General features: G+C 42.0%; 1 protein-coding gene across 2 annotated transcripts in view; it reads right to left on the bottom strand.

Moving 5' to 3' along the window:
* Positions 1 to 17,497, bottom strand: part of TMEM123 (transmembrane protein 123) — a 36,220-nt gene extending 18,723 nt beyond the window's left edge. The window contains exons 1-2 of one of the 2 annotated variants that reach the window (XM_045019158.1): positions 17,437 to 17,497; positions 1,848 to 1,910 (exon numbers count right to left, since the gene is read on the bottom strand). In XM_045019158.1, coding sequence (XP_044875093.1) covers positions 1,848 to 1,910; positions 17,437 to 17,470 — 97 coding nt within the window. In that variant the 5' untranslated portion in view covers positions 17,471 to 17,497. Of the gene's footprint in view, positions 1 to 1,847; positions 1,911 to 11,996; positions 12,264 to 17,436 lie in introns of those variants that run through there. The other variant, XM_045019149.1, reaches the window with a different exon arrangement.
* Between the last annotated feature and the right edge of the window lie 8,689 nt (positions 17,498 to 26,186).

The raw sequence follows: 26,186 nt of genomic DNA, 5'->3' as shown, positions 1-26,186 counted from the left end.
ATGTCAAATTCTGTTGCAGACAGGGTAACTGTAAGATACTAATCTCTCTGTTCCCCTCTTTCATTCATGCCTATGCTTGCATGCCTGAATAGGGATTCTGCAAACAGTTAAATTAAGACATGCACCATTTCCACCGCTACCCAAGACTACCAGGCTTTGGTGAGATTACATTCTGTTCTCCCTTTTTTTTTTTGTACCCACTATTGAATCCTTAAGTTAAAATGCTAACGGCTATGGAGAGTGAAGATGGAGTTTCATCTGTATGAATCACCACATTCTTCAGCACAATATTCAAGACTCAACAGGAATTTCTAAGAATGAGCCAAGTGAGAATGTTCACAGCCCACTGCTCACCTCCCTGATTGCTGCAGGTCTCAGGGCTACTTGGTAATCATCAAGACCCACAGAAATAGGAGTACTGGGAACTTATTAACTGATGTAGAAGTAGCTCTTACCAAAGATATAGCAACCCCTTGATTTACACAGTCAGAGGCAGAGACTGTTTTTTTGTTCCATGTTTGTAGAGCACCTCACTCGCGAAGGGGTCCTGGTCCATGTCTGGGGCCCCTACATGCTACTGCAATCCAAATAATAAACAAGTAGTATTCTACTTGTGATATTAAAGCAAATAATAAAGTGACAAAATAGACATGAGGGGAAGAAACTAGATTTCCTTCTCTTCCCTCTTTCAAGTGGGAAATTTCAGCGCACCATGACAGATTATTTTCTAATGCTTGTTCAACACACACTGGAAAGTGGTATGATGTGCTAGCTCTCAACCAACCTTTCACTGACATGGTGAAACATGTCCGTGCCAAGCTCCCACAAGAAACGACTTTTGAGTTTCTCAGTTCTCTTGCCATGATTTGTTCTCTTTTAATAATGTCATGTTGCAACAACCCAAGGCTGGAATGTTGTAAATCAAAGGAGATGGATAATTTGTTTTAGTAGCAGATTAAATATTGCATAGAAAATTCCTATCTTCAGCCCTGCTAAGGATGGAGCAGGGATCTAGGGAAGGGGAGCATAGTTTTACAGGGTTCTACGTCTACAGCTCCCACACATTAATTATACACATTGACTTCGTTTACCATAATACACCTGGACATATGATCCCTCTTGCGCCCCCTAATAGTAGAGCATTAAAGTCTGACTCACTTGTATTATAAATAAGGATTTGGGAGCCTCCAAGTATTAAGGCTCTTTCCCCATGGAATGGGGGACGGAAGCTGGTGGCATATCTTTAATAGAGTGACCCGTTCTTACTGGCAATATCTTGTTTGAATTGGAGTGTTTTGTGACATAGGCTCCATGGAGACAGAACACGTTTCCATGGCGCAGCTACCCTGGAGCCTCATACAAACAGAATTTTTTCTCTCTTTCCCTGCCCCATGTCACGTGGATTCCTACCTGTTGGTTACATTCACAGGATACTACACAGTAGGAAAATTCAAACAAATATCCACTCCTTGCATGACAGCCTATTCACTGTTCTACTGCACTAAAATGGAGCGTGTTTGGTAAAGTTCAGAATGACCAAGAAGAAAATTAATCAAGGAGCTTTAGATTTTGCTTTCTTGACTCTTCTCTTCCTATGACACTGGGGAGCTCATGGCTTGGGGCCAGCAAGTTACCTGGAATGGTGTCTCCTTTAATTTTACCAATAAAATAAAAATCTATCTTGGAAGGTCTCTTAGTGGTGCCATCCCGTTGCAGAAAGTGTTAATACCTCCATAAAATGCACTGTTTCAATCGCAGTCTATGGAGGGTTATCTAATTTTTCTGTTTGGGTATTTTTGGTGCTTGCCTATATAGTACCAGCAGGAAAAGGGTTATCAGACACTTACCATGTGCTGAAGTATTTGAAGTGGATTGTGAGATTGTGGTTGGGATGGATGTATTTGTAGTCCCTTTAAAGAAAAAAGAAAATAGTGAAAGAATGAACTTTTCTAGCATTAAAAATAAGCCACTTTTGCACAACCATAATGTACTGCAATTGAATGAGCAAGTCCCAAGGGCATGCACATCTTTTCTTCATGGCATCCAACTGCAGGCCACAACTAGGGTCAGGGCAGAAAGCACACTCACACAAAGGGTGGCTCTTGTCCTATTGCAGGCAATCACAATTTTGCCATTGATTTCCCTTTCAGAAGGATCAGGGCCACATTCCTTAAGTCCAGTGACCCCTGTCCTTCCTGGGTTGGAGCCCTGCTCACCTGCCTTTTTACTAATTGTCTCCACTTTCTCCCTTTCCCCCTTCACTTCATGGTCTGTCACAGCTGCTGCATGTGGCCACGTTCTGACTGCCAGAGTCTGGATTTTTGCATTTGGGATTTTTCCCTGTCTCTCTCCCTCCTCTCCCCCTCAGTTTTGATTCTGAGCATTTTGGTTTTATTTTCTCTCATGGCCCCCCCATCACATTCTCTCCACTCCTGCTTCTGCATTTGATTTAGGCCAAGTCTACAGTAAAAATAATAATGTCAATTAGGGGTGTGATTTTTAATGACATTTCTATATTAGCAAAAGCTCTAGTGTAAACAGTTATACTGGCATAAAAGTGTTTTTGCAAGTACTGTAGAGTTTATTTTGCTCAGGGAACTGGTATAGTTTATCACTTTTTAGCCATCAGATGCTACGTCTACACTGGAAAGGTCTGCTGAGACAGCGGTGCAAACTTTTTCTGATGCAGATTAGGCCTTACGTCTCCATTTTCTCCTTACCTTCCTAGTCCCATTTTTAAAATGTATTTATTGTTTGTATTACTGTAGCATCTAGGAGCCCTAGTAACAGATCAGGACCCACTGCGGTAGGCGCTATACAAACACAGAACAAAAAGACAGTCCTATTTTTTTCAGTTTTTCTCTTCCTCTCTCCCAACTTTCTCTGCCAACCCCGTCTCTCTTTTCAGTCCTCCCGCTCTCTACGTGCTCTTTCCCATGGTCCCTCCAGCCCCCATTGTGGTGTGTCCCCTCTCCAGTCTTTCTATCTTAATGGGGTTGTTACTCCCCACCTATGTTTGGGCCTGTTCCTTCCCTACCTTTCCCGCCACCAGTTTGGGGCTGTGTCCCTCTCATTTAAGGATCTCTGAAGTTGTGGCTACCACATGTTCTTTCTCTCTTCTCCCATGTTGCTTGTGCTACACCACTGCCCTCCACCTCCTTCCATAATGATTGTAGTGAGAGCACATACTATACAGAGCTGCCTGGGGGGAGGGAGGGAGGGCTAGAGGTGGCAGGAGCAGGACAGAGAACCAAGCATGTCCCCCTTAAAAGGCCCTGATGTTCCTAAGGTCTGGAATCTCTGCTCTAAACCTCTCCCTTCCAAGTGATTCTGTAACAGCTGCACACAGGCAATTAGGGTGTTAAGGTTTAAAAACAGGTGAAGCAAATTACACACAAGCAAGGATGTGCACACGCACGCAAACATGCACACACAGTTTGCTGTGTAATTTTCATAAGACTGACTTTCAGGTATCCTGTTTGGCACATATAGAGTAATAAACAATGCTACAAAAATGCTACACGGGTATCTAATACTCAGAAAAATGATATTAATTACTTGTCTAGCCTATTGTATTTGAGAAATAGTGTGTGATCATTAATAATTAAACATGTAGGGCCTGATTCTTCTTTTGGCTACAATGATTTTACACTTGTGTAATTCCATTGACATTAGTGAAGCCACCCTTACTATCACAGGCCCTATACTGGGGGTGGGGTGGGGTAAGGAATGGGTGAGCGTGCATGCTCACTTTTGAAATTTCTTGACTTCTGAGTGCTTAACCTGTGCCACCTCGGTGCTATGTTCGGACATCGGTTACATGCCCATGCATGGGAGTAAGAATCACTAAGACCACCCTACATGGCCTGCCTGGAACATGGACCTGGGAGAGCCGCTGTAACTAGAGAAGGTGGAGCTTAGCAGAGCCTTTGCTACATCGCCCTCCTTGTTGGCCAGCAACGAATTACAGCAGCAAGGAAACAGGGGAGGAACTGATTTTGGGGTGTGCCTCTGAGTCAAAATGCTGCGTGGGGTGGTGCAGCACATACACCACCCATTAGGGTGGATAAAAGTCAATGCTCTTAAAAACAAAACAAAAACAAAAAGCGGAGAGAATATTTTCTTCATTTCAGTTTATTTAACCAGTTCAGTCAAAGTTAAGAAACCAAGTACTCAGGAAAGTTAAGACAAATCAATTAGCGCTGTGAAGTTAATGAACATAAATTAAATCCTAAAGAGGATTAAGCTACAATGAACTAAAACCAGTTCTGAATCAGAGCACCCACACAAGAGTTTAATTCACTTTCAATGAAAGCTGTGAAGTTATTCATTTTAACTTTTCTGAGCCTCTTCTCTGCAGCAGGGTCAGCCTAGTGCTAGTACATGGGCTACATACAACTGTTAAGAGAAAAGAGGTGAGAGAAAACAGACATGCACACAATAGAAACTGCTAAATTTGCACGAGTGACTAGGAGACTTGTGGTGGTTACTGATTTTTGTGACTTAGCAAGAAAACAAGCACAATAGAAGAGATCAGTGATCCTGCATGGCAAAACATACTGTTTATTACTCTGACAGGGATAGTTTAGTTCTGATTATATGACAATACATCATAAAATACAAGTCAACGTCCTGTAATCTACTTCAGAAATACAATACAAGCTTAGTAATAATGAAACCTCCATTCTTACTTCCCAGTAAAGATCTCGGAATGATCAGGCTTGCAAATCAGTGAGGTGAACTAGTTCCCACTGTATTTTAAACCCAAGGTGCCCACACAGAGTGCAGTGTAGCAAGACACTTTGATATTATGATGGGACTGATGTAATGGGTAGAATACTTGTTTACAATAACAGTGAAATTTCCCAGATTGGTTATGTTAACAGCAGCATGGGAGCAGAGTTAAAAAATTTCCCCCTAGAAAGGACCCAATCCTGCAGCTCCTACTCAGAGTGTAAGGGAGTGGGGAGTTTGCCTGAGAGAGGCCAGAAGGATCAAGCTTCTCTTTCCCTGGCAGCCCAAAGAATGGAATTTAATTCTGTTAAAAGTTAATTTATTGCAATAGTTTGTCTCAGCTAATGTAATAACCACCATTTATAAGTTCTAGTGATGACATTTTATATGCAAGTTCAATCATATGCTTTTTGAATGACCTACTTTTAATTCTGTTAAAAGTGTATTCATTATCTGATCTACCAGCTATTTTACAGTCGTTCTGTTGTTTCCCTTTGCTAGTGTCATCTGTAGATACATCTTGAAACATGACTGTTTGTGGTCTGCTCTGCTGAGGTAGGTCAGCTGCATCAAGCTGGCCTAGCCTGAATGAAAGAACATTTCCTGTGAGGATCTAAGATGGTGTCTGTCATGATGATTCATTCCTGTCTCCTGAAAACACTTGTGGTCCATACCACATGCAGTGTCAAATCTCTGATACAAGCTAACTTGGACAGACCAGAAACAAAAACTTTCATACACAGAGAATCAGTCAGTTCTAGTTTTATGTGGAACGGGTCTCCGAGTCATTTCCAACGGCTATTTCTATGAGTGAATCGATGAAATTGTATGATACTGCATATACAGAAAGTGGAAACCTTCATGTGTGTTAAACCTATGCATAACTAGAGGGTTGTGCACTTTGTTGCATCTGTAGGCTAAGCTCACAGCACACACCTGGCTCCTTGCATTCTTCCATCCCCACCAGAACCTCCCTGTGTGTCAACCTGACATCCCCCTCTATTTCAGGGACCCCCTGTAACCCCAACACCCCTCCCTTATACAGCAGAATCTTAGAGTTACAAACACCAGAGTTTCAAAATGACCAAGCAACAACCATCCACCTCATTTGGAACCGGAAGTACACAACAGCAGAAACACACACAGCAAATACAGTACGTTGTTAAACATAAACTACTAAAAAATAAAGGGAAAGTTTTAAAAAAAGATTTGATAGGTAAGGAAACAGTTTCTGTGCTTGTTTAATTTAAATTAAGACAGTTAAAAGCAGCATTTTTCTTCTGCACAGTAAAGTTTCAAAGCTGCATTAAGTCAATGTTCAACTGTAAAAACTTTTGAAAGAACAACCATTTTGTTCAGAGTTACAAACATTTCAGAGTTAAGAACAACCTCCATTCCTGAAGTTTTTGTAACTCTGAGGTTCTACTGTACCACAGGCTCTGGTAGACAGACAGACAAAATGCAACGGAATTGCTTTGCTGGGCCCAAAAGGTCTGAGATACGCAGTTCTGTCACTTGCATAAAACGAAGAAGAGCAAAATTTACAAATGTGTTTTATTCTGGATATTAAAGAAGGCCCTGATCCTAAACTGTGACAGCCGCTATCTTGGCTGACAGATGGGGATTGAACCTAAGACTTCCATAGTTACAAGCATGAGCTGCTCAAACTAAGGCTTGGTCTACGCCGCATGGGGTGGGGTGGGGTGTGTGTGTGGGGGGGCGGTGTCGATCTAAGTTATGCAACTTCAGCTACTTGAATAACCTAGCTGAAGTTGACGTACTTAGATCGACTTACTGTGGTGTCTTCACCACGGTGAGTCGACTGCTGCTGCTCCCCTGTCGACTCTGCCTGTGTCTCTCGCAGTGGTGGAGTACAGGAGTTGATGGGAGAGCGCTCGGGGGTGGATTTATCGTGTCTAGACTAGACATGATAAATTGACCCCTGCTGGATCGATCGCTGCCTGCCGATCTGGCGGGTACTGTAGACATACCTTGAGAGTGCACTAAAGCTATGCAGTTGGGGCTATAATAGACTCCTTTCCACTGCAGATCACTCACCAGCACTTTGTGATTGAAGTTATGATTGAAATGACTACTGAAGGACTACTCCTGCGCTTAAAGTTAAGCATATGTGGATGTGTTTGCAGGATCAGGGCGAGAGTCTGTAGGAGTAATCCAAGTGTTGTATAGAGCTGGTGCTATATAAAATCTCACATTATGGGTAGTGAGGATGAAGTCAGCTTTCATCAGAATCCTAATCTAACTTTACCAAAACTAAAGCAATTGGTAGGAGAGACAACGGATAAGGTAGGCTAGGTTCAGCCCTGAGTCACTCAACTTCTACCAACATAACTCAGAATGCAAGGACCTTGGTGCTCCAAAGTCTAACCAGAACAACTTCTGATACTGTGACACCATGTAACAGGAAAAAAAGATATATTAGAATTGGAAAAGGTACAGAGAAGGACAACAAAAATGATTAGGGGTATGCAACAGCTTCTGTATGAAAAGATATTGAAAAGACTGGGACTTTTCAGCTTGGAAAAAAGAGGACTAAGAGGCTATATGATAGAAGTCTACAAAATCTTCACTGGTGTGGAAGTGAGTAATAAAGTGCTATTCACTCCTTCCCGAACACAAGAACCAGAGGACACCCAATGAAATTAATAGGCAACAGGTTTAAAAAAAACTAAAGAAAGTACTTCACACAACACACAGTCAACCTGTGGAACTTGTTGCCAGGGAATGTTGTGAAGGACAAAACTATAACAAGGTTCAAAAAAGAAATAGATGAGTTCATGGAGGATAGGTCCATCAATGGGTATGGTTACCAAGAAGGTCAGGGATGCAACCCCATGTGCTGGGTGTCCCTAGCCTCTGTTTGCCAGAAGCTGGGAGTAGATAACAGGGGATGGATCACTAGGTAATTGCCCTGTTGTGTTCATTCCCTCTGAAGCACCTGGCACTAGCCACTGTCAGAAGACAAGATACTGGGATAGCTGGACCATTGGTCTGACTCAGTATGGCCGCTCTTATGTATAAAAACATTGGGAGGTACGGGGACACCTCTTTCTCACTCCCATGTAGAGATAAAGAAAGGAAAGGTGGTTGTGACCACCCTGGGGCCCTGAGCTCCCAAGCTGAGAATCCATGATCACAGGAGCCATTATAGGGCTTGGTACCGGCAACTCACGAGCAAGTGCACATGTCCAGATATCAAGCACAGCATTGTACGGTAGGGGTATGCGGCTGGTATTGCCAGTGTTGAACATTTATAATGTGTTAATGTCCAGTTATCTATCTTTGGATGTACGGTGGATGAGGACACAAACACACAGTAGAGTTTTGTCTGATATAACTTAACTCTGCATTTCCACTTTTTTGTTTTTAAATGTAACCATACCTCTGTGTGAAATCCCAGAGATTCATTCATGAATTGATTTCTTTTTATTTTTAAACCATAATTTTCTAATAAAGTTTTTCCCTTAAATATTTGATGCATATTCATAACTTAGTAACAAATTAAAAAAAACCCCACTATCAACTTGAAATTACAATTCTGTCTGAAAATTTTGTATCCACTATAGTTACATCTATTTCTCTCTATTTTCTCCTAGCTCATTTACTTTGTGTATTTGACAGCATTTTGAGTACAGTCAGTTTCACACTTTCCAGTGTATTGTTAATGAGTGAATCATTTTCATCCTTGATGAAATAGACAAACATCAACAGGGGAGCAGAAAAACCCTCAACATTTTTTTAACAGAATTTAGTTTTTTAAAAAGTTAGAACATAATATTTAAGGGGTACTCTATTAGCAACTGGCCATGTTTTAAAATTACTTAATATAAAATAACCCTTTAAATTGAGAGTGTCCTTTTAATGAAGTTGTCTTGGAACAGAACTTGTAATTTCATCACTATATCATATTAACAGCCTGATCCAAAGCCCCCTGAAGTCATCTGAATCTTTCCAATGTCTTTGGATCAAGCACAGCTCATAAATATCACATTTCTCAAAAAAAGAAAGTGCTACTTTACAGTGCCTGGAAAATACAGATAATAAAAATAGAATTATCTTCTTACAACATTTAACCAATATTTGCCAGTCAGCTTGCTTACCAGGGTCTTGTATTGGTTTACAAAGACAAATCATGCTGTTCCTTATGTAAACCAGAACCTCCTGCAGTGTTTCATTGTATGACAGGGTCATAATGCATTAAACAAGACAATAGACAGGATACAGCATATGTTCTTTCAAAAAGAGCATTTTTTTATACAAGGGAGAGTTGTTTTCTACTGAAACAGAGACTTCAAAGCCTGTCACGTTCCTCCACCTGCTTTTTAAATTCTATTTTTCACTGCAGTTTCACCAAAGTAAACTCAGTGTAAAAACTTTTACTAACTCTGTATCTGTAACATGAGAAACAACTCAGGATTGCTAGACCAAGTGACATTTCACTTTAGTTTCTGATATCAGGTTGCTTTTTTGTAGATTATTTTGATTACTTATTTAAACAAAATTGTTGTGTTTGTGTGGGACTCCTTGAAAGTAATTTTTCTGGCATTCTGTCTAGCTTTTTACAGACATCCTTGCAGTTTGAGTGTTTTCAGAGGGTTATCAGTGCAGACTGATTCTGGTACCTTCACCACTTGAGTTAAAGAACTCATCTGATGTGAGAAAGCAGCAATCTGTATTCTTGAAGGATCAGGCACTAAAAGGAAACATTATCATAAGCACCAGATCCGTGCATGACAAAAAGGGGCCTCTCCTTGCATTAAAGAGTAATCCCACAACTGCAGAGAGAGCAGCAGATACCAGTCTGGCCATAAATGCCTTAAGGCATTTGCAGAGCTTCAGCTGGGATCAAGAAAACTATTTCCCCCCTCCCCCAATTTATGATACTATACTACACAACTGGCCAGGAGTATTATGGCTGCCTCCTCTCCTTTCTCTAACATCTAGTGTAGGCCCCTGGTAGTTCACTAGAAGGGCCTTGATCTATGTGTCTTGTTCCATTGTTCCTGTTGCTTCTGTCAGCTATGGTTTTGGTTGTACTGATCACATATATAAGTATCTTCTCTCCCTATTTTGTATCCAGATATATTAGTATTTTCTTTGTTGAAGGGAAGAGGGGATAGTGGAATTCAAAGCTGAACAAGAAAAAAAAATCTAGGTTAGTTGTTTCCTTTTCTGCTTTCTTGCAATGTACAAGAAGGTTTATGTTTTGTTTTGTTTTTTAAGGGAAAAAAAAGGGGAGGGGGGGTTCTACTTGTTTTTTCACTTTAGAAGTATCAAGAATGTCAAGTCTTGTCTTCCCTAGTTTCTTGGAGGTCTCCTTTAGAGGAATCAGTTATGCATTGGGAGCTTTCAGCTATAAATTGAAGGGGTTAGGAATTGATTCTTTAACAAACGATTGGAAGAGAAAGGTCTTTTGTTAGACATTTGAATCAAATGCATCGTAACAGAAACCAAAAAGAAAGTTTTAAACACTGTAATTAAGAGGGGAAGTGATTTTTAATTCAGTCATGTTTCACTTCCTTGGTATCTGTGAAATCAAAGCCTACTAGTCATCCATAGGGTCCTCCAAGAAAAACTGGGAAGATCTGACTGAATTTCCATTGTAAAGAAAGCAGCAGACTATTTTTTTTTTAAAGAAGCACACACTTTGGGCCTTTTTATACATCAAAACCAATTGTCTTTTCCTTTGCAAGCCACCTTTAAAACAGATGGCTATTCTCTCCAATATAATCATTTTTTGGTCTGGTTTTCTGGGATTTTGCTTCTTCACTAACCAAATGCCTAATCGTGTCAAGTATCAGAGGGGTAGCCGTGTTAGTCTGGATCTGTAAAAGCTTTCGCTCTTGCTCCAATACGTCCGTTAGTCTATAAGGTGCCACAGGACTCTTTGCTGCTTTTACAAATGGCTAATAAAATTTTATTTCAATTCCTATTCTAGATAAACATGTCAAATTATGAGATTATTTCTGCAACCTTAGTGCCATGGTCCAGATTTTATTAGGAAAAGAGCTTACAATGTAACCAAACAGTAAACATGATAAACCAAAGGTAAACTGCGTGTTTGAAATGATGGTCATTTTGGAAGTGTGCACAACAGATTCTCAGACTCTGTACTTGGCAAACCTAGTCCACTCCCTATATCCCTCCCTAAGGAAGTAAAATTTATATTGGGACATAGCTTGGCATGTCATCACTTACAGGGTGGATAAGATGTACACAACTGAGCCAATAAATATGATACCATCGCTCAGTAAATGCAGATCACAAACCTTTCTGCACACTGTAAAACTGTAATCCTGATTGCAAAGTGTGATTCTGACATAAAGTAGCCATCTACGCATTAGATTAGATTCGGGGGGGGGGGGGGGGGGCGCAAACTTTTTTTTTAAACCGATGACCCCTTTCACATCACAAGCCTCTCAGTGCGATCCCCAAAATAAATTAAACACCCTTTAAATATATGTAACACCATTATAAATGCTGGAGGCAAGCAGGGTTTGACGTGGAGGTTGACAGCTCACAGCCCCCCATTAATGACCTCATGACCCCCTGAGGGGTCCTGACCCCCCAGTTTGAGAACTCCTGGATTAGATCATTATAGAATGGTGAAAAGCATCTTTTGCAAGTGTCTTTGAAAAGCACAACACATTTCTGCTAGACCTGTATTTGATCCCTTATCTTAAAAAGCCCTAGTGCGAACAAACTAAGATGACTGCTCTAGTTTAGAGACTAACACCCCGATTAGTCTCCCTGAGGTAGGAAACATGCTTTTATAAGCCTGCATGACCAGCAGCTCCCAGGACTCTCATAAAAGCTGGATTTACATCTCACCAAGCTATGGAATTAAAAGACAGTTCTCAACTGGGACCTCAGTACAGTGATACCTGAACAGCAGCGTGGCAATTGCGCCTGGGTAACAAGCTAGATTTCTTAGCAACCGGCCCCTGGCATCTCTGACACAGTTTAGGGAAGCAGCAAAGCCGGTCCCTGGTATAAAAAAGGTTGAGAAACACTGAGCGAGGTGACCTAAGGCCACTTCCAATGGCCGGGCAGCCCCGACAAGGAGCACTGGCCAGCCCGCCAGGTCTCCCCTGTGCTTTGCTCTGCCAGGGGCCCTTCACCCACGTGGGCGGGGAGCGCCGGTCAGCGGCCGGCCCGGGTCCCCACTTGGGGCAAGGCGCAGGCACACGGGGCAAAGCCTCTTCTGGGCGCACCATTGCCCGCGGCTCTGAGTCACTTACCGGGCGCGGCGAGGCAGAAGGCGGCGAGCAGCAGCAGCAGCAGCGCCGCAGCGCGCAAGGGGCTGGCAGCCCCAGCGGGGAGTCTCATGGTCCCGGGAGGAAGGGGGAGGACTTGCCCCGTGCCTAGCCCGAGACGCCCCCGGGCAGGAGGCGAGGGCCGAGCGGTGCTGCGGCTGCCTAGACACGAGCTCCGCGCCTCTCTGGAGCGGCCCGGCGGAGAGCAGGGCGCCGGGGCAGGCAGCTCACGTGGTGGAGGGGCGCAGCGCGGCTGGGCGGAGCAGGCTGTAGCGGCGGCTTCCTTTGTGGCGGGGGAGGAGAAGCTGCTCCGCCCTAGCAACGTCCTCACCCGCGGGCCGCGGCGCGCTGCTCCGGCTCTTCCCCGCTCCCCTGCAGAGTGCAGCCGGCCCGGCCCGGCCCTGCCCTCACCGCGTGGTAAGCGGAGCGGCCGGGCCCCAGCCTGCTTCGCTCCCCCGGCTCCCAGCCGTGGAGGCCTGGGGTGGGGGCCCCACACAGCTCCCTGCTCCCGCCCGCCTAGGCCTGGGGCCAGCGATCCCCCAGCTCTCCCCCGTGGAGGCCTGGGGCCCCATATAGTCCCCCCACTGGGGGCTGCATAGGGCACCAAAATAGCTAGGGACAGCCCTGCCTATCATATATGGAAAGCTCAAGTCTCACAACAGCCTTGTGTTGTAGCCAGGGGGTCACTCGCCTAGTTCTGAGATGGGATGCGGCAACTCTTTTATAGTACAATAGTTTAGGGTAGGAAGTGATGAAGAATACATTGTCTAATTGCAGCTGCAGGAACACTTAAATTAAAATGTAATTGGCTGATTTGGAACCTAGATCACTGGGGTTAAAGAATGCCTACTTTTCAAAATTCACCATGGGACCCTTACTGATCACACAGGTGTCAGTTTTACCTCTCATTTTACATTTGACAGATTTAGCAGCACGCTGCCCTTGACAGACACATTGTGGGGCACCAGTTCCATATTGACCCAGAGGCATGAAATTCTTCATACCAATGCTATTTTCTACAGTGCTTGGAGATGGCGTGTCTAAGTATTGACTGAACCAGCGATAGCTTCTGAGATCTGACAGGTTCACAATACAATGCAGGATGCTACTATTGTTTCATTATTTGTTTTTTTACAAGAGGTCATTAAGACTGACACTAATGTGGTGATCCTTCTTGGGAAATACTTACCGGTATATAGACAGTGTAGAGAGATCTGATAGCAATGGAAATATTAAAAATGATTAAACTACTCAGTTTTGAACTGTCAAAATAAAATAACAAATCAAGTCAAAACAGCCCATTTATTACTGTAGTGTTCTGAAATAAGCATAAGAATAGTTTTTTCAAGATGGAGATGCATATTTTCAGGTAAAAGCAGCAAAGAGTCCTGTGGCACCTTATAGACCAGTGGTCCCCAACCTTTTCGTCTGGCACCGGCGGTGGAGCACCCGCCGAAATGCTGCCGAATTTCGGCGGCGATGCCTCTCGATGACGCCGCTTGCCGTCGACAAGCGACGTCATCGAGAGGCATCCCCGCTGAAATTTGGGAGCGACGCCTCTCGACGTCACTTGTCGACGGCAAGTGGCATCATCGAGAGGTGTCCCCGCCGAAATTTGGGGGGCGACGCCTCTCGATGACGTCACTTGGCGACAAGCGTCGTCATCGAGAGGCGTCCCCGCCGAAAGGCTGCTGAAATTCGGCGACATTTCGGCAGGTGCTCTCCCAGGGTCCAGGACGCGGGCGCATTAAGATGCCCCCGCGGGTGCCATGGCGCCCATGGGCACCGCATTGGGGACCACTGTTATAGACTAACAGACGTATTGGAGCGTGAGCTTTCATGGGTGAATACCCACTTTATCAGATGCATGTACATGAAGTGGGTATTCACTCACGAAAGCTCATGCTCCAATACGTCTGTTAGTCTATAAGGTGCCACAGGACTCTTTGCTGCTTTTACAGATCCAGACTAGCACAGCTACCCCTCTGATACTATTTTCAGGTACTAACTCAATTAATATTGCACTTCAAACAGTTAACTCGTCTTTAAAGACACTTCACCAGTACATTGGAAGCCGGATACAATTTAGATTCCTCACTGCACAGGATGTCCAGCACAGCAGGCTCTAAGCATCAGAAACCAGAAGTTTTTTGGTTATGAAATGTTCTGTTAGTCAAATCAGAAAAAATGAATTACTTTCAGTTTGGAGAAATAAATACACTTAGAAATGCAAACAACCTTCTTCCTTCTTTTTGTTTTTGTTTCTTAATAGAGACTTCTGCAAATTGAATGGCTATAGTTATTCAAAAAATGAGTTTTCAATAAGGCTAGGGTTTTTTAAAATGGATACCTATTGTTTAATATGAATTTAGGAGCCTAATTTTAGCTACCAGTTGTTGAAAATCTTGGACTGGGAGTTCACAAGGCTTGCTTTTCAAAGATGGATGAGCACCTGCAGCTCTCATTGACTTTAGGTCTGAGAACTTGGCATATCTGAAAATGAGACTTTTAATGAGCAAATTGAAAAACAATGCAGATCTCCACTTGATGCACCAATATATTTTTTATAGCTTCATAAGTTTTAATGAGTTATATTTTCTAGTCCCAGAGTGAGAAAAATGTTCAGTGCTGTAGTTATCCTTTTTCTTTGAAAGTAAAAATATTTTGTATATTGGTCCTTGGAAGAAGTCAACAGAAAAGAGAATTACACATTATATTGCACTAATTTTTAAATTACACCGTTATTTTGGACAAAAATGTTGTGGAATAAGATAGTTTAGATTAGAACACAGAATGTAAACTTCAGATAAGGGTGTTCTATATTATCAATAATATTGGTCAAATTTTGCTCTAAACTTATGTGAATCAGGTTTGGCACAAGCTTCCTAAAAGTGAGTGTGTGGTGGCCACCCGTCCCTGGACTGTGGCGCCGCACTCTCACCTCCCCTTCCCCCAAAGCCCCACCCCCCTGTTCCCTCTTCTTCACCCTTTGCTTACCCTTACGGCTGGTAAAATAGTGGCTCCCTGCACCCCGTTCCGGTGCCTCGGTGCAAATCCAGAATTATTCTGTTGTTACTGATATGACTGAAAGCAGAATTTGGCTAGGTGTCTCCACTTTGGTCTGCTGGCTTCACTTGATATCACCCTCCCAAGCCGTCTTTTATCCCCCCCCCAAAAATCGTAGCTGTTTTCATATTCTAATTCCCTAGCACATACATCATTTGAGTTGAAATGCACTTGCAATCTGCTTTGCCAGTTCCCCCCACAGGATTTAGTGTTATGCATATTTGGCCAGAGATTAATGCATTCAAACAGTTTTCCTTCTAATTCTAGTATTTTGAATCCTGTGCTAGAAATGACTACCTTTGTGTCGCACAACATCAAGGGGATAGAGAATAAGACTGAGAATATATTATTGCCCTTATATAAATCCATGGTACGCCCACATCTCGGATATTGTGTACAGATGTGGTCCCCTCACCTCAAAAAAGATATACTGGCACTAGAAAAGGTTCAGAAAAGGACAACTATAATGATTAGGGGTTTGGAGAGGGTCCCATATGAGGAAAGATTAAAGAGCCTAGGACTCTTCAGTTTAGAAAAGAGGAGACTAAGGGAGGATATGATAGAGGTATATAAAATCATGAGTGATGTGGAGAAAGTGGATAAGGAAAAGTTATTTACTTATTCCCATTATACAAGAACTAAGGGTCACCAAATGAAATTAATAGGCAGCAGGTTTAAAACAAATAAAAGGAAGTTCTTCTTCACACAGCGCACCATCAACTTGTGGAACTCCTTACCTGAGGAGGTTGTGAAGGCTAGGACTATAACAGCGTTTAAAAGAGAACTGGATAAATTCATGGTGGTTAAGTCCATAAATCGCTATTAGCCAGGATGGGTAAGGAAGGGTGTCCCTAGCCTCTGTTTGTCAGAGGATGGAAATGGATGGCAGGAGAGAGATCACTTGATCATTACCTGTTAGGTTCACTTCCTCTGGGGCACCTGGCATTGGCCACTGTCGGTAGACAGATACTGGGCTAGATGGACCTTTGGTCTGACCTGGTACGGCCGTTCTTATGTTCTTATGTAAGGACTCTGCCTTTAGAATGTACATCCATGTACATAGGGTGTCTAGGGGTACCACACCAGAACTAGTCCTCAGTGAGTCCTGAGTGAGGTAAGCACATGCTTAAGTTGACCCTGATTCAGCTAGACCACCTAAGCACGTGCTTAGAGAGACAAAATGGGTAAGGTAATATCTTTTATTGGAGCAACTTTGGAGCAAGCCTGTCACTCTCACCAATAAGAAGTTGGTCCAGTAAAAGATATTACTTCACCCACCTTGTCTCTGTAATATCCTGGGGCTGACACAGCTACAACTACATTGCATAATCACATGTTTAACTTTCAGCATGTGCTTATATCCCATTGACTTTAATGGGATTCAAGCAAAAGCTTGTTAAGCATATACTTTGCTGAATAGGGGTGGCTTGCTGCATCAGGGCCTCTAGTGGTGGAGCACATACGGGCTCTAGCTGGGAGTTCAGATATGGCTCAAGCATTTCCTTTTTAGAAATATAGGGCTGGCTATGCTGTCCACTCCCACCAGCCTGTGCAGAAAGGCATCAGGCCTAATTCTGGCCCCTTTGGATTTTCTATTGCTACTGGTGGTGCTAGCACTTTTTGTATCCTCTGTTTCCATTGCACACCCACACAGACAATCATGGGGCCTGATTTTCCCATCCTTCTGTAACCCAGTGGTGAGTGTGTGTTACAGGTCCTACTCTACCCAGCCACAGAGCATATGAGCTGTGACAGGCCCCAGCTACAGAGCCTTGTTTATTAGCTTAAGCTCTAGCATCTTGTGCTCTTAACTCTGGAGGTCCCCAGTGCATCGGCCAAGATGGTGGCCATCACGCTTATATGGAATTATCTTACTACATGAGCACTACTCATGAAATAAAGTACTAACTAATGTAAATGAGTGTGGCAGAATCAGGCCTCTAATTATTAACAGCTTCAGGATTAAAATAATTTAAGTATTGTCAAATTTCCGTTCTGATCACTCTGTTCAGGAAGACTCTGCCAGCCTCTGTTAGGTAGGGCTCACTTTCCTACTACAGGAATCCATATTGTTTTCAAAATGGAGTTTTGCACCATTTTCCTGCTCTTTTAGTTCTCCTGGAAGTTGTAAACAAGTTGTAAACAAGTTCCAGTCAGAACCAGTTTTCCTAAGGGGTTTCCCAGAAGGGCTTCCCGCCTTTTCTAAGGGGTTTCCTGGGCAAGTGTATAAAAGGCTGCCCTGGACACAGCCTCGGGGCTGTCCATCTGAGTGGCAGCCTGGGACAGTCACGGGTCACAGGTCTTACCTGCAGCCTTGTCTGTAAAGAGAAGAGAGAGAAGGAGAAGAAACAACACTTACCTTTGTCATCATCCATCACGGTTCTCCTGAGCATACTATCTGCTCTGCTTTCCTGTCCCTCACAAATCCTGCTCTCTTCTGAAATCTTTCAAGTGTAGTCAGAGAGACAGATGTTTATCTTCAACTTATTGCCTCAAACCACTGGTTGAGGCAAGGGTGGGGAATAACTATTTAATGGAACGTGCATTTGCTTTGGAAGATATCCATGTAGCAATAGCTGTACTGATACCTGCAAATATGCTCTGTTTGACTTGTTAAATCCAAATCTGTTGGAAATTAAGCGCTATAGAAACAGCCTCCTCATCACTTTAATATCATACAATTTTCTTTCTACTAAATTCCTGGAGCTGCCCCTTCTGAATGCCCCTTAGGTTTATTGGCTATAAACATTACTTGTTGGGCTGGTTAGAAAATGGGGAAAAAATTCACAAAGTGTTTAATTTTCATCAACATTTTCCAACCAAAAATGATTATCTCAATTCTCTGGGCTTGTGATAGATCTGTTATAACAATTATCAAGAAGTTTAATGTTTTCTCTAGTGACTTGCTACCATATTTTGCCACCAGGATAAATATGGAATAATTCTAATGAATTACCACAGATTTACATTGGTGTAACTGAAATTATGCATTCAATATCCTGTTTCAGGTTAGTGAAAATAAAAGAATGCTGTAGGTTTTATGGAAGTGTACAAGATACAGATTAATAAAAACAACATGAAAACAGGTAGTTATGCTGGGGAAAGGGGAAGCCTTATTGAAGCTGGTGGGCGTACTAGTTGTTCTTTATTCAGGATAAATGTAAAAACAATCAAGCTCTTTTGTGGAATAGATGGCTGACAGAATAGAAGCCACCACCAAGTAAAGCTGGAATAGGGATTGAGCCCTACAGTCGAAGGGGCTTTCACTGGGGTCTGAATGCAAATGCAGGGGGAGGGGAATAGGGGTGGGGGAAGGGGGAGTGTGACACCGCAGAAGCAGAAAGGAGCCCCAGAGAAGTATTTGTAGTGTGATCTCAGAAAAAGCTGAGAGAGAGAGAGCGCTTTTGGGTAGACTGCTGGATATAAAGAGGCTTGGAATTGTGAGCCAAGAAACTATTCCTGCTGTCGTTAGGGAAATAGAACTTTGTGTGCATTCTTTGTAAATAAAAAGGATTTCGTCAAAAAAATACCTGACTCCATCATCCATTTCTCCCCCAGTGGAAACAACTCACAAGACCCAAAATATTCACTAATTGCTCAGGTTAAAAGGGATAACAATATTATGAATTCTTTTGTTTTCATGTTCTTAGATAAAGAATAGACCTGCTTCAGTAAAGAACCATAAACTCTGAAAATACTATTTTGTTGGCTCAGAGATAGCTATCAGTAGATCTAGAAAATAAGAGTGTTTGTTGTTACACAATACTTAGAATTCAATTATTTGCACAAATCATTTTAATTTTTCTTTGATTAGGATTTAAAAATAAGCAATTAGATATTCTGTAAAGTGCTTAGGAAATTTGTATGATTAAAATCAGCATGTCCTCTGTATACATGGCTTTACCATATATGCAACCTCGCATCTACACTTGTAAGAGGACCATATTTTCTGAAGCAGTTTCAAACCACTTCAAGCTAGGACAGTTTTAAGCTACTTTATGTTTCAAATGTGAATGGTGTCCAACTGTGTCAATTAATTTTTTTAAATTACTACCATGATCTAAGATCCAAATTTTAAGAACTTGCTTACATCATTCATGTGCTATGATGAATAGGGCTGCTTTCCTGAATTGTGGTCCATATTTGGAACTGTCTTTATAGTTTAGACTCAATCACCCTTCTTAAACAGTTATAACATATCTGTGCTTCCAAATGTGTTAACTTGAACCAGTTAATCTTTGTTAAACACATTTAAACTTGAAATGATTTGACATCAGATTTAAAACCATTTGAGGAAACATGATTCCCTATAAATATAGAAGGGGATTAATTAGTATTAAACTGCAAAGATCAGAGTGTCAGGTGGGGTAAATTGGCAAAGTTTCCTTGATTTTAATGAAATGATATGACAACATTAGCTGAGGGTTTGGCTCTGATAACAAATATAAAATTATCATAGAGCAAGCCAAAGTCAAGGAAAGGTAATACAGCTGCAGCATGAACAATACTGTTGACTTGTACCACCCTCTGCTGGAAGACACAGAAAATAAAAACAATTGGAAGTTGTTCTATACTCCCTCAGGAACAGATTTACTCTCCTTTACGCAGATTTGGGGCCTGGCCAGAGGGCGACATACTCATGTAATTAAGGAGCAGAATTTGATCCTAATATGGGTTCAGTCTCTCAGTTAGGCCTGTCTTTTGATCTTATCTATTGATACGTATCCATCCCTATAGTAGAAGAGCAACTGTCCCATTTCATACAAGATACATCAATATCTTTATTGTTTATTCACAATGTTTTTATTTTGTTGTACTGTTCCTTTTGAGAAATAAGAAAATAGAGTAAAAGTAAAATATACTTTTTATCTCAAAACTATGTGCCATTCGTGATCTTGATTTAACAGGACAGAGTGTCTTTCCGCTGGATTAGGAATCCAGCTAAAACAGCTACCCCAGTCCCCCACACATTCTACAAGGGAATCCAAAGTCAGAGCAATGGCGTTCAGTGAAGTAGAGCTGCTCTCTTTTGAACATCCTGATAGATGAAATAAAGGACTAGGGGTCGTCATTAAAAATACCTTAAATGGGAGCTCAATCCCCAGAGCTTTGATTGCCAAAAAGGAAAAAACAAGAAAGTATGTCCTCTCAGGGACTGGCATATTCAAGTTTACAAGAGAGATGTTTAAGGTTGAAAAATCAAAATTCAAGTTTGCCAGTAAGAAAAGAGCCTGAGTAATAGTCAACTAAAGAATGGAAGGGAACAGTTTACCTAGGAAGTTACAAGAGCCTTTATTAAAATGGAGAGCTACTATTGTCCTTCTGTCTGCTTGATTCTGACAAAAGTTGGCTCATGAATAGAGGGGGAATCTCTTGGGGTCCAGCAACTCTGCTGGCTTGGGAAGGTGTGCACTGCATCACCCACTCCTCCCTATGTGAGACAATGTCTGTGCCTCTGTTTCGACAGTTTAAAACCCTTAAAAATATTTCTTTACAGCTCAATATAGAAATTGCCAGAACCCAGTCCTGTACTTTTTAATTTAAAAACAAACAAACAATGAAATGGGGATGTTTGCACTAAAATGATATGAATCAATGTCTGTATTTTTATATTTTATATGCCAAACAAATATATAAAAATCTGCATTAAAATAACAATTAGTAAGTTTTCAAAATTGAGCAATGGAAAGTTAGGAAATGCCAGGATTAAGGTAGTCTGAGTACGGTGTACGTGCATTTTGACACAGTCTTTAATTACACAATTGTACTATTTTTTTCCACAGGCCCCCTCATTCAATGGTAATTGAAGTTTTGTTTATTGTTTGCCTTCAGACACCGTGAACCTGTGTACATACTTCTGCAACATGAACATATCAAGTCAGGTTCCAGGTCTCAGTCCTTCTCTTTAAGGTGCTCAATGGCCAGGGCCCAGTATACCTAAAATATCAGGTAAATCCCTGGGATTAGGACTGTGGCTGACAGGTCCTATTTCTCAGGCACTATGAAGTTTTCTACTATAGGGGTGAGGTTTGTCTGTGCAGGAGATAGAGCTTTCTCAGGGGACAGTCTGTGACAGTGGAACAAACTCCCAAAGGAACTAAGGACCATCACAAACCTCCCCACCTTTCCCAGTGCAAGGTGCATTTCTTCAACCTGGCTTCTCTAATATAAGTACAGAGTAATGTGTACATGGGGGAAGGGATAGCTCAGTGGTTTGCATATTGGTCTGCTAAACCCAGGGTTGTGAGCTCAATCCTTCAGGGGGCCACTTAGGGATCTGGGGCAAAATCAGTACTTGGTTCTGCTAGTGAAGGCAGGGGGCTGGACTCAATGACCCCTTCCAGTTCTAGAAGATGGGTATATCTCCATTATTATTATAACCTCACCCCCAAACAAACCAAAAAGCTCTACCAAAACAAAACTGCACACAATTCTCCCCATGAGAAGTGGGTGAGAGAGAATGAACTAGACTTGACAAATGTTGTTTGCAACTGTGTTGTAGCCATGTCATTTCCAGGATATTAGAGAGACAAGGTGGGTGAGGTATAGGGGGACCAGATAGTAAGTATGAAAAATTGTGATGGGGGTGGGGTTGATAGGCACATAAACCCCAAATATCTGGACTGTCCCTATAAAATTAGGACATCTGGTCACTCTAGCTGAGGTAATATCTTCTGTTGGACCAACTTCTGCTGGTGAAAGAATATTTCAAGGACCTGAAGAAGAACTCTGTGCAGTTCTATCACCAACAGAAGTTAGTCCAGTAAAAGATATTACCATGACAGATGTTAGTCATATTATTAATGTACTAGGGGAAACAGCTCAGATACTGCATTGATAACAGTATAAAAACCTAAATAGAATAAAGTGAAGGAGAAAGAGAGAGCCTCTTTCTGAGATTATCCTTTTCCTTCTCCCTAATGATCCTATTTGCTAACAAATATATACATTCTTAGTGCTGTTGTGGCTTTGTGCAGAAGTGTGAATTGTCTCTGTAGATTCTGATGTATTTTATCCTTTAGGCAAAGATATCTAATAAAGGGAATATAAATAACATATGTTATGCAAACCTGCACCACTAGGTGGAAGCAGATATTTTGAGTTGTCATTTATTGAGGAACTACTTCAAACAGCGAAGTAATGTTCTTGGAATTCTGCTTTAAGCCACAAGGCACACAGCTAAGCTGAGTCATCTATAGAGTGCTGGATCTTTTAATTTTTTTTCCATACAAGAACCTGCTTAAAATCCCTTTAATAAATTGTGTTATCTTCACTCTCATATTTCATAGAATATCAGGGATTTGTCTGTCCTATGATGGAAAAATGTAATTGTCTGTTAATAATGGGTTTTATTGAAGCAGAGAGTTATAAAACATGTTTGTAAAATGCTTTGAAAAGAAAATCTCTCTAGAAATGCAAATTTTTATTATTGTTATTATCGGGTCAAATTCTACAGTCCTTGCTCAGATCCTAAGAGATATTTAGGCTCCTAGCTCCCATTGATTTTAGTGGAAGTTAGGAGTCTAAATACCTTTGAGGATCTGGGCTCATACCCTACTCAGACAAAACTTTGACTGACTTTAATTCAACCTAGCACTGAGTTGGATTAAGCCCAATATTTTACTGTACAGTGCACAGAAGATTCTTGCTAGCAGGAGTCAATCTGCTAGCTATTTTTGCAGTAATGCATTTTCTGTATTTACCACATTCGTTTTCTTGCATCCTCAGACATTTTGGGCCTTGTACATAATGTACATAAATGGAATATTTATCATCCTCTCTGACTGTAATGTGTTTTAAGTAATGGTGTATTGTCAGGCTGCATTCAGTATGGTTTGATCTGTTGATCCTCATTAGTGAGAGAAGTGTATGAATTACAAGCCCAAGACCTGCTAGGGGCAGGATCCCACTGCTCATTGCTGCAACTCAACTTGGACTACTGCAGAACACTGTATGTGTGTGTGCACAAGGCTTGTGTTGTGAAAACCTTGCCCCCTGTAAATACACTCAAAGTCAACTGATGATCCAGCTCTTGTAAAATGCAGCCAATTAACACCACGGTGACCATGGGTGTAAAGCTGTGGACTCTTTTTGAGGGTCTACTATTGCCCAAGATCTAAGTCGAGCTGAGGAAGTGTTTGGGTGATGATGTGCTAATTTATGAGCTCCTTGATGCCTGCACATTGTTTGTCATGGCTTTGCCACACATAATGTTGTTTTGTTATTGATCTTAATTTGTTCTGTGGCATTACATAGTTCATGGTGTTACTTGTCACATGCATGAACACTCTCCCTATCACTGGTCCATCTGTAGTGGACTTATATGTGGATGCCTTGCTCTGATGTTAACAGCTGCAATGAACAAGCATTATTACAATTACCTGTGCTCCTACGTGATGCTGCATTTTTGAAAGGCCCGACTTTATGGAGCCAGGTAAAGACGGTGAGGGGTGCATAACACCAGCGCAAAGACAGGCAAACTCTCTGTGCTGACCATGCCCTTAGCTTCTTGCAGAATGGCCTCCTGTTTATGTACTAAAAATGGAGTAGGCTTCAACTGTGTACCGCTGCATACTTTCCATCTTGTGCAATTGTACAAGTCCCCAGTTTACACAATGGTATGGAATAGGGGCTTAGTCACATCAGACTCTGAATCAGGGAGAAAGTTCCCTAAATATGTAGCATTGTATTAGTTATATGCTGGTACTGTTACCCAGGGTTCTTTCAACCCAAAGCTCTTGGTAACTTTTACTCTGTGTGAGGAGGTGTCAGGAAATAAATCAGGGGAGACACAGCCATCTGACCGATAGATGGCTAGCACAAACAGGACAACACAAGAGTGCTTTCACTTAAAGCTAAACTTTAGTCTCACGCACTTACACACGTCCGCAACAAGTTAGTAAAACACCCCCAACCCTTGATAATTACCAAAGCGGAGTGTGGCTCTTGAGTGACACAGCAGCAGGCTTCCGGTGGCCAAATCTTCCGTCTGCCAGTGGGGACCGCAAGATGTATCCAGAGGGAGAGTCCAAAAAGAGCCCAACTACCTCAAACTTCCCCCCTTATTTATACATTAGTAATAGAATGACATGTCCCTTAAAGAAAACTCGTTAAGTATGCAGTTTCAATGGTCAAGCAAGAGGTTCCTTCTGATTACTGATTAACCAGGTGTGGGTTTTTCCAGAGTTTGCAGCCTTGAGACCCCAATAAGACATTCCTGGGGCACATCCTGCTCTTTTAAAATGCATGTTTCAGCAACTTCAACACAATTATCAGGAAGGACGCAGGGTCAAGCTGCCCTTTCTGTGGCACCCAAAACTCCCTGCCCTCCTGCCTTGGTCAAGCTGAATGGCCACTTTACAGCCTACTGACTAGGTTGCTTTTAGCAATAAGCCATATTGGTTTCAGGCACTTTACTGGTTTGCCAAAATCTCCCTGTACAGTTTCCCCTTCTTAAAGGTCACCTTCCACACAAGGGGGCCTTTACATGATCGCTGTCACACCTTTTCTGGATGTGCCTGAGTTGAGATCCAATGAAAGCTCAAGGCTCTCAGCAGAGACCGAGGAAATTATCTTCTTGTTGGCATCCCATACCTAGCACACCAGCACAACAATTGACAAGCGATCACCTTAGCCTCATTTCCCATTTGATGGAGGGGTGACAAATTCGATATGTTCCTTTCCCTGGGGTAAGAGTGCCAGTGGCAGTAACCACTGACTAATCTGTTTGGGGACTTGCAATTGCCGGACTTTGCGCCAGGTCCAGCAAGTCATTAGGCTGGTAACAAAAACCACTACTATTTGGCACCCCAAGATTACTATGAAGGGGTGTAGGGCCAAATTAAGGATGCCTGTGATACTGGGGGACCATCCCAATAACACTTCCCAGCAGTGGTGAGACAGGTCCTGGCCAATTCTGGCAAATACCTCTTTAATTTCATTGGCATTATGATGCACGGTAACCATGACTGTGTGCACTTCCTGTTTTGCAGTATGTAACTGGCTCTGTAAATCAGGGTGTACAAGCAATGTTTGTAAAGCAGTTAGATCCATTCCAAGGGGCACAGGTTTTACAGTAGAATACAAAGTATAAGACACTTTTAACTGACTATATTTAAATTCGGATACATGAAATTCAAAATCACATACCCTAATTGCTACAATATGACAGAAACATTTAATCTCATAAGGATTATGATTTACTTCATGCACAAAATTAACAAGAAATGTAGGACACCAACTTCTAAGACATACACAATGATTTCCTAGATACACAAAACACAGAATTGTTACTTACAAATGGGTTAATAGCATAATGGCATTTTCCTTCAGTTACTTCCAAACACACATCCTGAGGTTGGAGGGCATTTTTGTTACATTCATATCCAATTTCAGATTCCTCTAAACAGGCTCCCAATTCTACTGTTTTCCATTTTTGATCATCTTTCACCACCCACACTCTGTGGTCGATAGGTTCCATTATGGTCTGATTAATATTGAGGCCTAAAGCCACAATGGGAGAAACCCATTTTATTTCTGCTTGGGACATTAGCAAAACAAAGACTGTGATTTCCTCTGACTCTTGATTATAGGTGAAATTTACCATTTTCCACCAGGCCTGTAACTCTCTTTCAGTTTGGGTGGAATATTTCCAAATGAAGCTTCTGATTTCTACTGGGAGCACCCCATTCATACCATTGCGAATCATATCTTTTACTACATCAATCATCCATACTTGTATTTGCATACATGCCATAGCTAAAGAAGTGTTAGCTTGCAGAGTGCCAACAGCCTGCAAGAGGCAGCGATGGTCTTCCTCTTGGGTTTTTCCCCATTCCTCTAAGATATTTGCTACTTGGGATTGCAGAGAGCTTAATTGCTCGAATGATACTCTAATAGGTGTAGCCAAATCTTTTATGTGAACTCCCATTGCATTCAACTTGTTTGCAAGAACCTCATTAATGCTGTTAAGGACTGCTCCTCCCATTCCAATTGCTCCCCATAAGTCTCTTTTTACCCTTCTATGTTCCCTGCTAGAACTGTCTGGTTTGGGAATATTGTGTGTTTCCGTCCAATTTTTCCAGCCTTCAAATAAGGGTGGAACAAATT

The sequence above is a fragment of the Mauremys mutica genome, chromosome 1, assembly GCF_020497125.1.
Source record: "Mauremys mutica isolate MM-2020 ecotype Southern chromosome 1, ASM2049712v1, whole genome shotgun sequence".
Classification (NCBI taxonomy): domain Eukaryota; kingdom Metazoa; phylum Chordata; order Testudines; family Geoemydidae; genus Mauremys; species Mauremys mutica.
The sequence above is the reverse complement of the archived record's forward strand: the minus strand, read 5'-3'. Positions and strand labels throughout refer to the sequence as shown.